Source organism: Larimichthys crocea, chromosome XII (genome assembly GCF_000972845.2).
Source record: "Larimichthys crocea isolate SSNF chromosome XII, L_crocea_2.0, whole genome shotgun sequence".
Classification (NCBI taxonomy): domain Eukaryota; kingdom Metazoa; phylum Chordata; class Actinopteri; family Sciaenidae; genus Larimichthys; species Larimichthys crocea.
In genome coordinates, this window is record NC_040022.1 from 5,176,974 (window position 1) to 5,191,556 (window position 14,583).

The 14,583-nt window shown below is 41.4% G+C and overlaps 1 protein-coding gene across 2 annotated transcripts; it reads right to left on the reverse strand.

Annotated features, from left to right (window-relative positions):
* Window positions 1–67: 67 nt before the first annotated feature.
* glyr1 (glyoxylate reductase 1 homolog (Arabidopsis)) lies at window positions 68–14,208 on the reverse strand. 2 transcript variants are annotated; one of them, XM_010741207.3, is made up of 16 exons: window positions 14,096–14,208; window positions 12,452–12,488; window positions 12,284–12,363; window positions 12,053–12,191; window positions 10,911–11,021; window positions 9,309–9,392; window positions 7,844–7,897; window positions 6,948–6,998; window positions 6,015–6,088; window positions 5,688–5,787; window positions 5,401–5,511; window positions 5,197–5,298; window positions 4,895–5,057; window positions 4,469–4,648; window positions 4,180–4,304; window positions 68–3,234 (listed from the first exon to the last, which is right to left on the reverse strand). In XM_010741207.3, exons 1-16 carry the CDS (start codon window positions 14,131–14,133, stop codon window positions 3,160–3,162), a joined length of 1,524 nt encoding a protein of 507 aa, XP_010739509.3. In that variant the 5' UTR covers window positions 14,134–14,208; the 3' UTR covers window positions 68–3,159. The 2 variants fall into 2 exon arrangements, with proteins under 2 accessions (XP_010739509.3, XP_019123792.2); XM_019268247.2 differs by lacking the exon at window positions 9,309–9,392 and having other exon boundaries at window positions 3,098–3,234.
* Window positions 14,209–14,583: the final 375 nt, after the last annotated feature.

The following is a 14,583-nucleotide window of genomic DNA, read 5'->3' on the forward strand; positions in this document are numbered from 1 at the left end:
TTGTTGAGTGGCATCCAGTGGCAAATATTAGCGCTCTAATAACATTAACACAGAAGATAACACTTGATCAGTAATCAGGAGAGGATTTATTAAACAGCACAAAAGTCTTGATATTTCCACATGTACACAAAATCATAAATATCCCCCAAAACAAGTTACACCCTCCTTCCATTGACGGGATCCAACTCATTGTCATTTCAATGCAATAATAAGCCAGATTATATAAGCCACATATTATTAAACCATTTACACTTGAACAACTGAACAATCTACAGTATTAAGACACAAAGATGTTAGACAGTCACTCTGTAGAGTCAAAACCAAAAGTAGTTGTTTTCATTAATCCAAGTTATTGAAGATATAAAAGAAACCCTACTCAACCTAATGTGCTATTTACATCTGTCTTCTAAAAACAGTTCTTTACACTAGAGTCTGTAAGGGGAACCAAAATTAAAACTTTTGAAGGAAATTTGTTTGGCAAACAGAAAATCTTTCAAAATGGGAACGCTGGATTCTTCAGATGCAACAAAATGATTTCTGTTTTATGAGAAACTCCTTCAAACTAACACCATGAGGTCATTACAATTTAGGCGGTGCACACTGAGCTCTGCTTTAATGTCAAACTGTACGAGTCCTGGGGACAGAACAGCAATGCTTGTTGCTACAGCTTGCTTGACAGTGACAGTGGGGTCGACCATTGATGAGCTCCTTATGAGGCATTTTCTACATCTTCTTCTTAAAAAGGGAAATAGATTTTCCATCTTGATTGACCCATTTCTACATTCACTTTCTGACACCACGTGGGATCAAAAAAAACATCCACGTCCTTCATGGAAGCGGTTGGTGAAATCTGTCAGAAAATGAACATAAAACTAAAAACGTACTCAGATTTTTGCAGTTGCAGGACACTAACCCAACAGAATAAAGTCGTCTCATTTGATTTGTGCTTCTATCAGAACTCAGACACATAAAAACAGTTTCACCCTCTCTGGTCCAGAACACTTCTGTTTGAGTACGTACAACTATTGCCATGTTTTTTTGGAATATGTTGGGTTTTGTCAATTGCACCTGCATACTTGTGTATGGGATTGTTTAGGCTACGTAGTAGAGGTCTTCAATGATCCAAAAGTCTGGACCAAATCCAAAATGCAACTAGAAATAAAACTATCCAAACATAGCATGCATTAATTAATTCTTAAAAAAAGACACCCCATGCTCAAGGATAATTAGAACTGATCCAGAATTGGGGGTTCGAGAAGAAAAAAAGAAAAAAAAAAAGAGCATTAATACATGCCATTTTTCCCGCACTTCACAGTTCATTTTCCAATCATCACATATCAGAACTATAACAGTCCCATTGGATCCACTTGGGTATTAGATATATTGACACAGACCAGAGTCCTGCAGTAACAGAACGGGACCCACCTGACCTGATGAGACTGAAAATAATTTAGACTCGAGTAGAGCCGACCAGTACTGAATCTTTGAGGCAGATAGACAAACATTTGAGAGGTAAGAAATGCAATTCTTTAACAAAATGCAGATTTTTTTGAGAACAATACGTTTATTGAAGCATTGTGACAAAGATATGTAGTTAACTGGATATTTTAGTCAAAGAAAAATAAGTTTCTAAATGACCTCAGAGACATCTTTGGGATGTCTGTACTGATAGTTCTTGTTGATTATCAGCAAACATATGATAAATCTGTCACAAGCTTGAAAACATTTGCTATTATCTGTCAAGTTCTAGACCCGAATCAGGTCTCGTTCACCAAAAACTAAGTAGACTTGTGAAGACCTCTACTACATAAACAAGACCACCACCTCCTATCATGGGGCCACCTGCTGCACCTCCCGTTTTCTGACCTGAAATCTGTTTGAGGCCAATGTCAGAATAAATAAACAAGAAAACAGAAGCCATGTTAATGTTTGGTTTGAGGCCTGTTTGGGGAGATATGGAAACGTAACATGCAGTTTATCTGCAGTGAGCTGTGTGTTTTCAGGGTCAGACTGATGTATAATGATATTCCAACTAAAATCAGCTACTGCCTGTGTAGCTGAAGGTTCAGCCATTCATTCATTCATCATTCTTGCTTTAAACCAAGGGAACCTTCTAACCTCTAACCCACTTAAAACTGTTACTAATATTAATCATGTACTCTCCCCACAATTGTCTAAAATTGACCTTCAAAACCCAGCCCGAAATCTGATTGACGTTGGGGCTTAATATGACCTCCAGTTAAAATGCAACTCAAAAAGTGGATTAAGGTTCAGAGATATATATTTTTTAAAAACAAAACAGTGGAAATGAGAACTCTTCCAAACACAAGATTGAAGGGTTTCAAACGTGGTAATCTCAAGTCTTGGTGAGAAATACCGATTATTACTGCATTTTAAGGCCTCAACACATCTGTTGCTCTGTCCTTAACCTGTTCAAGAAAGATCATTAACAACGTAAAAGCATAAATCATCTTGTCAAATACAGAAACAAGCCATGGCCAAACTGCACTGAGAAGACCTAGAAAGAAACATAAATAAATACATCTATTATCCAAAGACTCGAGGGGTTACAATATTAAGGCAATGCAGTGGCATGTTCTTGGTGTCTTCTCTCATGGAATTCTGGACATTTAAAAAGAAAAGCAAAAATCACACTCAATTAAATAAACTCATTTGCACATGAACAAAAACAAAACAAAAAAATCTTTAGGGTTTATGCAACCACAAAACCTGACAGCAATTTCTCTGGCTGGAGCTGGACAACCCGCTCTTCACAGTGGCACTGGACCCCACATCCTTGCCAAACACCCTGCATTACTTCTGTTTTCTTTTTTTTTTGTTGGTGTTGTCAGAAACCAGACTAACTGCCCCCACAGCAAACTCCAGCAGTACAGTGGTACAACCTCATTTGGAGCACTCTTACAGCGTATTCCCCCCACCCCCACCCACCCAGTACAGTCAGTGCAATGCTCAAGGTTGCTTCTAACAAAGGAATTACTATCCTGTGACTTGTGGGCAGGTAACATGGCTGACGCTGGGGCAAAACAAAGTAAAATGACTAGAGTTTAAAATGAAATAAAAAACAAATCATTACATGACGAGGGAGAAATAATAAGGGATTAAAGACTGTGTGGTCCAGAGGATAGGTCACACCTCGCTCTAGTGAATGTAGGCTCTGTAGACTGCAGAAATGTCATTGTCTGACTGGTCCAGTGCCTTAGCCCTCTTGTAAACCTGCACAGGAACAGCAAAAACACAACAAATGGTTCAGTTGTACTGCACATGCTTGTCTACTATTGTTAGATCAGCATGTGTTCTGTGCTCTGTTAGAAAGGATTCAGCATTACTGACTAGCGGCTTCCATGATGGTGAATCTTCATTAAAAAACAAAAACAACTGATTCTGATTTTCTCTTGTCAGTTTTATATGACTTGATTCTGTTGGAATTACTACTGTAGAGTGTATTATACTGAATTTATCAAGACAGGCAAACATGGACGAGGTGCTGAGTTAGCTTGAACTAATTTAGTTTCTAGTCCCTAGTGGCAAAAACCTCAAACTCTAATGACCTGTTTGAAGCGCAACAACTTGTTTGAAGCTTACCTTTAGCTTGACCTATCGAACAGTCTATTGACTCATCACTAAACTAAGCTAATAAAAAAGAAATGGAGGACTCAAGCGGGCAAAACTGTGCTAGTCAGACCATTGCAACACCGGCACATCGGAGAAGCAGTACATGGAAGTATTTTGGATTCTACACCGTAAATGGCACCACTGCCAACAAAGACATGGCTGTATGGTGACTTGTAAAAAGCAGCTGTCCTACTCTACAGCGGCAGCATTATGCTATATGCTTTGTGTTACCTGCACTTGTGTGATTATTCAAAATATCTGCTGTGCAAAAAGGTCTATTTATAGTATCCACACCAGATTTCATGGAAGCTGATCCAGACAAAGCTTTGACCTGGTGGTGGCGGTGACAGAGGAAAAGTCTGAGTTCTACTTTGCATGTAAGTTAGCTTAATGGACACAAACACAACTAGTTGAACATTAAACTAAAACATCCCACATCTAGACTGCTCATTACATCAAGTCAGTCTCACACTCACAAATGTATCCTGTTCATTTTAATTAAATAATCCGTCAGTACTGAGAATGGGTAAGCTAAGATAAATGTACCTCATTGGCAGCTGCAGCCATTGGGGTTGGATGGTTGGCCATGTCTCCCATGGAGATGGCTAGCCTCAGGTCCTTCTGAATATGTTTCAAATAGTAGTCTGGTTTAAAGTTGCCCTGTAAAATATCTGCAAGAGGCAGTAACAAAAGTTAGTACAAGCCTATCTAGTGACAAGAATTTCTTTATTTTTTTAATTTCCTTTGCCAAAACAACTAATAAATACTGATAGGATGCCAAGTAATGAAGGTGCAGCTAAGTCAATAAACACACGACTTCTTTGTGTTGACTTACTTTGACATTTCTGGTCCACAAAGGTGCTCGCCATCTGACCCTGGCATAGGATGTCCAGAAAGGTCTGCTGTGATTGGCCAGTGGCCTGGGCCAAGGTTAACCCCTCTGCAATGGTGGCCATGAAGCTGCCCTGGACCATGTTGAGGATCAGCATCATCCTCGCTGCGTTCCCTGCTTCACCTGAAAAGCATAGACACGCACACTGCGTTACAGGAATATGTAACAGTCTCCACAATGAGAGAACAATTATCCTGTGTGTGTCCATGCTGACATTTCTGCTGGCTTTGTGCAGGTAGCCACAGTGCAGAAACGTACTAAAAAACCCCTGATAAAAACGTGGCAATTTGAAGCCATCGGGCAGTTTGAGCATTATCAAACAGTGTTTCCAACAGGACGAGTATGTATGTATGAGTCCACTCTCCATACCCAGGAAAAAGGAGGTCTTGCCCATGGCCTGGAAGCAGCTGCTGCAGTCCTCATAGACTGTTCTGTCACCAGCAGCCAAGATGACCAGCATCCCATCGTTGGAGAGTTGCTGGCTTCCTGCCACTGGAGCCTCGAGGAAACGGCCGCCCCGCGACGTGATCACCTGAAATTCAAACATTGAATAACAACTGAATACAGGAACACTACTTCAGTGATAACTGCTACTACTGTGTGCAATTCAGAGTGAGAAGAAAAGCCTGGTTTTATACTGTATACTCGAGATAAGGTTTGTTGGTGCACACCTGTGAGAGTTCTGTGATGGTCTCTGGGTCTACAGTGGACATCTCCACGTAGCATTTGCCTGGCCTGATTCCCTGCAGCACTCCACTGGGTCCCAACACCAACTGGAGAGCAACAAACACACATTTTTAACCCATAAGCCAGTGATTCATTACTCATGATTGCTTTCACAGGAAGCCATTTACTGTAGCTGAGATGATACTCACATCTCTGGCGGCTTTTGGGTCTGAGACGCAGGAGAAAGTGATATCACACATGGAAGCCACCTCTGCAGGGGTCCGGCCTAACCTGGCACCCTCCTGGATGAACAGGTCACACTAAAACACAGCGGACAGCAGTTAGTTTTTAATGACTGGTAACAGTCAATCAGGACAATTCACTTATGAGATAATGAGCTCATTTATCAGACACGGTGTCAGTAATAAATGTCGATGTTTAATCTTGGACGATACATTTGGCCGTGTGACAGTGAGTGTGCGTTGCTTTCAAGTACCTTTTCTGCTGTGCGGTTCCACACTGTGACAACATGACCCATTTTCAGCAAGTTGGAAACTATGCCGCTACCCATCAGCCCTAGACCCAGGAACCCTATCCTGGAGAGCAAAGTCCGAAAAGAACAAACAAATCAAAACATGAACAAGCCAACGCTAAAATGCAATATTGGCATTCGTATGCGAGTTTGTGTGTGTGGTCTGAGCTAAAATCCAGGAAACCTGGTAATAAAATCAGTGAGAGTAATCCTGTTACCCATGTGATCTGTTGCTCAGCTAGATGTATTAAGTCATGTTGTTCTGTAATGCTGCAGTGAGGATGTGAATACCTTTTATCTGTGGGTGTGATGCTGCCATTGATGGCTGTGCTGTCTGCTGCTTGGATAGATGTTGACCCTGTGTCCTGCACAATAAAAACAGTCAGTTTCATACTGAAGTGAAAGCTTTGCTATGAATCATTTATGAAACAAAATGTGTCCTTGAAAGTGCTACTGAAAACACCGGTTTAAAAATGTAAAGCAAATGAGTATGGAAAAGTTTAAAGGGTAACTTTGGTATTTTTCAACCTGGACGCTTTTCCTATGTTTTTGTGTCAAATTGGGTAAAGAGGACAAGTTTTGACCGAGTGACGGGGTGTCCGGCAACACGACCCTACCTTTTGCCTGATTTGCTGTGTGGAACTAAGTCTTTGAAGGAGAAACCTCGTTCTGAAGGCTCAGGAGAGGGGATTTGTTGTTCACTGAAACATGAGTGCAGTAACGCACCGGCTGGGAACAGTCTGTTGTGCCGGAGTACAGAAAGTGCAACTTGATGTTATGATAAAAATGATTTTTGATTAATATTTAGGTGATTTCAATAATGATTTTGTCAATGTGAACGAGGACTCAAATAAATACAGGAAGCCTTTTTATGCCTTTTTTAATGGATAGGACAGAGAGACAGGAAGCATGGGGGCAGAGAGAGGGGGAATGACACACAGTAGGGGGCCGTCCGATGTGGGATTTGAGCCAGGGCCGACTGCAGCCTCCACACAACCCACCACGGTGCAACCCACCACGCCACCGACCACCCCCATGTTGGAAGATGCTTAATAACAATCTGATACAATTGGTGCCAAAAACGAGAACTTTTAGTGGACGTATTGTGACCATGCGCAACTGCTTGCAAGGTTTATGTTGTGTTATAAGTTAATAAGTCCAGGTTGAAAAATACCAAGTCATTAATAAAGTAAATCCATACTTAGAGTTCAGTAGTTACTTTACCTCTTCAATGATCTTCAGGCGTTTGCTAATGGGTTCCATCGATGAGGCTGGCTGTGGGCAGAGAGGAAACAGACAGGAGGTGACCAATATACTCTACACACACTTTGCAACATAATGCCAAATTCACGTCGGATTCACTGAATCTAAAGTTCAACTATGTAACAACAGAATTATGTAGTAAAAAACGCAAAAAAGCCTTCTTATTGCTAAGAGTCCGAGCGATGATGAAGTCAAGTGAAAAAAAAGACAGTGCTCTTATCTGTACTGTTATGGCCTCAGTTATTTCTCTCAAAGCTGACTGCTCCTTATTTGTTATTACACTGGACTACTTGGCAGTCAGTTGTTTTTTTTTATGCTGACTTTCCAGCTCTGTTCATTTTCTTCTGTCTGTAAATTGCCTTTTCTTTTTCTTTGATCCTCCAAAATGTTGCCATGCCAAATGATTAGCTACAAATCAGCAAGACAGCAAGAGGTTGTTAATCTATCCCCGCAATGCACACTGCTTGGCAAAAGCTTTAGAGTTTGGTTGCTTCAACAGACATTAAGTCTCTGATCAGTATCAGTTACAATATTGTGGCGATACTGTGTTTGACTGGTGCATCATACACACAGCTTTTCTGTATATTTCATAACAGCAATGTCATCTGTTTTCATTGGTCCTAAAACACATGGACCTGGTCATAGAAGTGCTTTAGTTTCAAGCGTCATTTAGGAAACCCCTCACAGGCCGACAGAGGACTTATCAGTTTAGCCACAGACTGTTTCAGTTAAACTGCTACAGACCTCCTTTGGGGGGTGGTGGTGGCGGGATCAGGGTCATGCCATGACAAACACGACGGACAGCAAGGGCAAAAAATGATAAGGTGCAAATATACATGTGACATATTTCCTCTTACCTTTTCAGACTGGCTGAGCAGGAAGTGATGGAAATGTGGGTCGTCCTTCACAGGCTGCAACAGAAGAAGAAGAGTTCAGTATGTACTGACCCGACAGAGGATAGAATGTGCAGAACGCCTCGAGTCTACAGAGCTGACATGTCAGGGCTTTGGTCATGGTGCTTGTACAAAACGCCAGGAGTATCTGGTAAGAAATTTGGGAGTGATTCCAAACATGGATTGTGCATTAGTGATGAAAGGCTGTTCTTAACTCCCCCAGATACAATTTACAAGTTTATCCCTCAATACTTTACAATATGGCAGAAAGTCCATAACCAATGAAAACCCTGTACGCGTTCAACTGCTGCACAAATCAGTCAAGTGGAAGAAAAAAACAAACACAACAGCACGTTATCCACGACTCTGAGACTCACACCAATACAGAGCAAGAAGAACGTTTCAAAGGAGCTAGAGGTGCGTCAATATCTTCACAACTGACATGCTTTAGAATGACCTCTGTCCTACACTGCTCGCCATGTAGCCAATATGTGGAAATCAATATGAGGTCATTATATGAAACATCATCTGTAAGCAAAACAATGTCTCTGCAGTTTATTTGCGTCAATGTTCCAGTGCACCTCTATTAATATGATCAGCTCAGCCCGCAAAGCCAGTCACCATCTGAGTCCCTCCATGTGAGTGGAAACTGATGAATTATGTACAACACAATGAGTAAGCCCTCACAGTTCATTTTGGCCTGCAAACTAAAAAAAGTTGTTTAGGTTTCTAAATGCAGCAAAACCATGACACCGTCACAGCTACAGCAGGCGTAGATTTTATTCAATATGCTGCAGTATTGTAGTTAAAAGGAAATGTCAGCGTTTTGCATAGAATGACAGCTGAAATAAGGAAATGAGCCAATTTAATTTACAACTCACCAGACCGTAAAGAAGTCTGAGGGCAGCAGCAGCAGCTGGTCTGACCTCTCTGCTGGATGACTGAGTTGTACTAAGACATTAACAATGTTCAGTACAAAGGACTATTTTTTTTGCAGTTGTTGGAATTCAAAACTGTTGGAGGAAACTCAATGTTTATGAAAATGTTTCCACTGACACAGACGAACAGTTCATGACTCAACTTTTATGTGGGTTGTTTTACACACACACACACCTGGTGGTCACACTGGTTTAAGAGCATTATATTCAGTGGTCATCAACACTGGTCGGGTTGAGATGTTCATAGAAAGCAGGAAGCTGGGTCACCGGAACCAAACCTCCTGTTTGAGCCTCCACATACAGAGTTGTTGACCATCTCAACAGCACACACCAAGCAAACAGTTTCAGGAGCCAAAGGTGAGCACCAAACAGGTCAGAAGGGAAAGGTCTGCAGTTGTTGGTGACTGAAGCCAAAGATTAAAAAGGTAAGGTAGAAGAACAGCAAGGCAAGGCAGGCTTGGTGGGAAAGGGGGGGGTGAGAGTTCACCTACACTGCTTTCCCATTTGAATCCAGAGGCAGGTCCAGCCCCCAGCCTTTCAATAGTGGACGGCTCGGGGTCAGAGTCAGTTAAGTCCTTAAGGAGGAGAGAGACACATTTCACCTAAATCAAAGGGTGAATTTGTATAGGTCCAAGTCTGCAGGAGAGGGGAACATCCGCTGTTGTATACGCAGGGTGGAGGACCAAATATATTACTCCATTCACCTCCACTGTATCGGGATGGAGGAAGAAAACTCAGACAGACATCTCAAACCTCGACAACTAATCTCCATGGATAGATACCACAAGAGGAGGAAAATTATCTTTATTGTAACCCTTAAAATAATGATTTGATGTCCGATGTGTGACATTAACATTAGCTCCACAGCCTCTGCTGCTCTTTAGTGCAACCTGTTACTGAAGGCATCACCCAGGGTGACATGAGCGCATAAACTGACTGGAAAATGTTTCAGTCCTTTTCCACAGCAGGACCTTAACCCAGTCTCAACTGTTAATAACAAAGTAAGGTTTTGGTACAAAGTTCTTCTTGAGTTTTCACTGCATTTTACCAAGATTTTCTGCAGGGTTTAGCAAGTCAGATCTTTTAGATCCCACACAGCATTCACGGCCAATATGACTTCTAGTTTAAAGGTGTGTAACATCTGAGCCAGAAATTTCATACAAACATTTTAGAACATTACTTCCCACAGCAGGTAACCTTAGTTAGAATCAAATTAAACTAAATTAAAGCTGAGACTTTTAAATACCTTCTAAGGCTTTTGGGGGAAACTTTGGGAAAAATGCAAATACCTTGTTTATAAAATCACAAGCTAGTAACTATGGGACAGTAACTTTTTTGTTGTGGTTTGTCTCGTGGTAGAGGAGTGAAGTAATTGGTTATAGGACAGAACGAAACAAGTGACGGTGATGTCGCCGTTTTGTTTCTTTGTCGTTTATAAAAGGTACAAGTTTACATGCTGATAACGATGCAAGTTAGTGGCCAAAACTGGCACATGCCAAACAACTCTTTGTAGTTTTTTTTCTTTTGCTTTGCTCCATTGCACCTATTTATTTATGACCTTGTTTTATCTTTTTGGTTGTGTGTTGCATCCCACTTCTGCCAGATGCCAAAAAAAATCTTCTTGATTGAGGACCTGGTAGTACTGATAGTCCTGGTCAAGACAGGTGCCGTAGTGAAATGGTGGGTCCTTTTGTTTTGTCTGTTGTAATGTGATGTCACATCAGCTTGTCCAATAATAAAATCAACAGCACTGCAGGCAACCCCTGACAGTACCTAGAACCTGGATTTAGTATTATGATCTGAATAGTGCTCGAGTTTAGTTAGAGGAACCCTCAAAACGGGTGGAGGGCAGTGAAAACAAAAGCAGAACCTGACAATGGCTGCAAATGATGTTACATTTCATTAAATTCCTGCAGTCGAAAATGCTCTGTTTGTTTTGAAGGGACAGAGAATTGGAGGTCACGGAGGGAGGGGTTTAGAACATGTTAACTGTCTGTCTTAAGCATTTCTCATCTCATTGCTTCACCGAGTAAAAAATGATTCTACTAATGCTTGACGGGACGATGTTTTTAACATGTCGGTGTTCTACTAACCTTCTCAGAGGGGTCCTTCAGGGCACTGAGATCCTCATCATCCTCCTCCAGTATTTTCAGTGGCTTGTTGGGCGTTTTCTTTCCTTTTGAGTCTGCTTTTCCTTCTGAGTTCTGTTAAAACATTATTATAAAATCATAATTTTGTGCTGCGATTCTTGCAAGACGAATCTCAGCAGTCTAACAAGTGTTTGAATGTAGGACGGCTCCAAAATATCCTTGTCTGAGCTGGTTACCTGTAGAAGGGATAACTGATTTTCCAAATGTTGGTTGCACTCAAATGTTGGTTGCAGATGGCCTCCAGAGAGACCATGTGTCCACCTGAATAAACATTTGCTAAACATTTGAGACTGAACGTAACACCTTGAAGTGTTTTATGAAGGGGGGGCTGGGAAGACCAGGACGTGCTGAGGAAACTTTCACTTCACTAATTTGATTCAGTCAGTTTCAGTGGTGGAAACAAACACAATCCTGTTGTTGCCGATGAAACTTATGAAAAACTTGAATTATGACAAGTCATATTTAAGTATTCATATTTAGTGAGTTCAATTTAGCTTAGTTAAGACTTTTAGACATCTGTCTACTAAAAGTGTTTTATTGGGCTACGTAGTGATGTTAATATTACCAATTACTGAGTTTCTGGCCTCAGAACAATAACGGGAAGCTACACTGTTATGTTGTTTACCATAAAGAGGACAGCGAGCAGTTATTCTGAAGAGGAGAACACAAGAGAAGGAAGACAACCACCCGATCTGTGGCACAGGTAAGGTGGCTCACACGGATACTGGTGTAAAAAGATGCAGCGTACAGACTGAATTTTATTTTGAAAGTTGAGATTTATCTTGATGGCTTGTGTTAACTGATGAAAAAGAAGCCATGTGGAGTTATGTACCGGTTTACATGGCTACTTTTTTTCCATTGAGATGCATCGAGAATTTTATGTGCATTTGAAATTATGACAGGTGAATCGCACTCAGATCGAATCAGGAGGCCAGTGAAGAGTCACACCTCTATTCTGTGTATGTGAATTGTCAACTACACCAAAACAAGGGAGAGAGTGCGTATTTGATTGATGTGGGATAAACACACACTATACATCACATAGTGCTGGAGTTATGCGTTACAGGACGACAACCCCCCCTCACCTGTTCTTTCCCCTTTGCTTTCTTTAGAAAGTCTTCCACTGCATCGACCGCTTGCTGGAAGCGCTTCCCTTTATTTATCTTGATCATCTCCTCTTTGTGGGCGTGGTACGGCTTCAGCTGTTCTACTTTGATCCAGGCACTATAGACAGGCACACAGAAACAGAGCTCTTAAAACATTTGACGGAATATCAGTCAGAACAGAAGTGTGTGTGTTTTCGTATTCAGACTTACTGGTCTTCAGTTCCAAAGAATTTCACAAAATGGCATTTTTTGCCCCTGGGCTTTTTCAGGTCCTTGGGAGGGCTTACTATCTGAAACGTAAATAAATATTGTGGTCCAACATTAGCACAAGGTCTGTGATGCAAATGTTAGACTCTGTTGTTATGTTTCACTCCTTACCTTTCCTGGCCATGGTGGGTAACGCCCAAGCTTCCCCCTGAAAGAAAAACATGGTACATGTTTAAAAACACTATGGCTGTATATCAGACCTCAATATGTGTTTATAGACTATTATAGAGCAAAATATGTCCGTAGCACTGAGTATTAAAAGCTGTCAAGCACAGAAAGCTGGCAGCAAGTGTCCTTTTCTTGTTTACTTCCTCTTTGGTCAAACAGTGTCAGTTTTAAATACAAGAAATGTTCAGTTTCACGTCGCTCAAACGTCTTTTATGACCAGCGTGTGGGACTTAGTCGCATCTAGCGGCGTAGCTGCGGATTGCAAGATCCTCGTTTCACCACTCTCTCTCCTTCCTAGCGTGAAACCACAGGGGCCCCAAAGCACACAGTTAAGATTACATTCAATTTCTGCCGTACGCTGTCAACAGAGCCTCCTAAATCACAGACACATTGGACTTTTGAGACAGCATCAGAGAACTTTGGCTTCTTTAGTTAGAAAGCTACATATTGTGTTGTGCCTGTGTCACTACTATGAAAAGAAGAGAGTAGACAAACTGGCCATGGAAGGGCACAGATACCTAATCTAGTAAGGCATGTGTTGTTTCATTTTGTCGAGGCTGCCCTAAATGATTATCTCAAGGCGTTTTTCTGCTTGTGCCTCTGGTTTCTCTTGGATGGCTGTCCTCATAAATGGTTGAACCATTTCCTCTTGCCACATTACATGATTTCCAACATCAAACTCAGACAGGTGAGGGCTGTGCCTCACACTTACGATTGTAATCGAGCAGTTGCCATGAACCTAACAGCTGCCATGTTACTTAACATATTCAAAGCAGATTTAGGCAACTAAAAAAAGAACAAGAGGAAACAAATGCTCGCCGCTTGAACCGCTGTTGTGTAACCTCACTGAAATGCGTTGCCCGTTCGGACCTTAAGTAACAAAAGTGTAGCAAAAGTCTCCCTCTCAAAGCACTCGTTGTCATTTTGTAATGTTTTTCCATTCTCGATAATAGAATCATAACAAACACAAAAAAGGCTAAATAAGGGGACCGGTGTGACGTTATTCTCCGCCTACACCACCAGCCATGTCGCATATCTGGTTTAAATGAGTTATTTAACCTAAATTTAGACTTTAGTGGAAACAAGTCGACATATTAGAGCAGTGTTGTTTGCAGACAAACAGCCGTTAACACGGAAGCAGAGAATGCGCGAGGCTAACTGTTAACTACAGTAACGTTCGATATCCGCTCGAGCTACCGTACTCGAAAAGCTCGTCACGGACCACAACATTAGACAAATTCAAACATGTAGCTGTAAACACGTCGGCGCAAGAGTTTAAACTATAGGAGATAAGTTTGTATCTGAGGGGAAACTAACGCTTTCTAGTTTTGCGCTCAGCGCATTTTGCCGTAGCTCGTCCGCTAGCTGTAAAGCTAACGACGGCTGCTGGCTGAGTCAGCTCGGCTAACAATTTGTTTGGGTTCACCATCAAGCAGCAGACTGCGCGGACACGTCCAGCGACCAGGTCTGCTAAACACCGACACGACAACATTAACGTCAGGCTAACTACTTTTTTTTTTTTGTTGCAAAACAAAGCCATTTAGCAAGAAACGGAGGCGTCAGACAAACGCTGTAAGGTTATCTCACCACACTATGTCTCCGATCCTCAGATGCACCGTCGCCATCTTACAACTTTAATAAAACGTCGCACTGAATGAGGGGAAAGACAACACACACCCACTAATCACATGTGAGCAGAAGCCCTTCCTCTCCATGTAACATCCGCCACTGTGTTTATTTTTACTTTGAAACTACTTCACAACAAGCTTTGAACATATAACCGTACGAGATATGAAAACAGTAAACATTGTCCATCTATAAATAAAGAACATTACAGCGACATGACTATAAACCAAAATAAAAACAGATGCGGTGGTATGTATACATGTCATAAATAAATAGGCTGAAACAGTTGTGCTACATGTTATATTTTAACTTAATATTTAATAAGCTTTAATTTCAAATAAGACTCATTTCTGTAGTGTAAAGAGCATAACCAGCCTGCTGCTATGTTCAGATATTTTAACACAATTTACTGCCACTTACTGGTGGGAGGACGAACATCTCTCTGTGTC

Excerpts from the sequence above, each read along its gene's own strand:
- glyr1 (XM_010741207.3), bottom strand. The coding sequence starts at position 14,133 with ATGGCGACGGTGCATCTGAGGATCGGAGACATAGTGTG. Across the intron at positions 12,192-12,283 it reads TTCTTTGGAACTGAAGACCA|TGCCTGGATCAAAGTAGAAC; the intron begins GTAAGTCTGAAT and ends GCCTGTCTATAG. Across the intron at positions 4,649-4,894 it reads CAAGACCTCCTTTTTCCTGG|GTGAAGCAGGGAACGCAGCG; the intron begins GTATGGAGAGTG and ends TATGCTTTTCAG.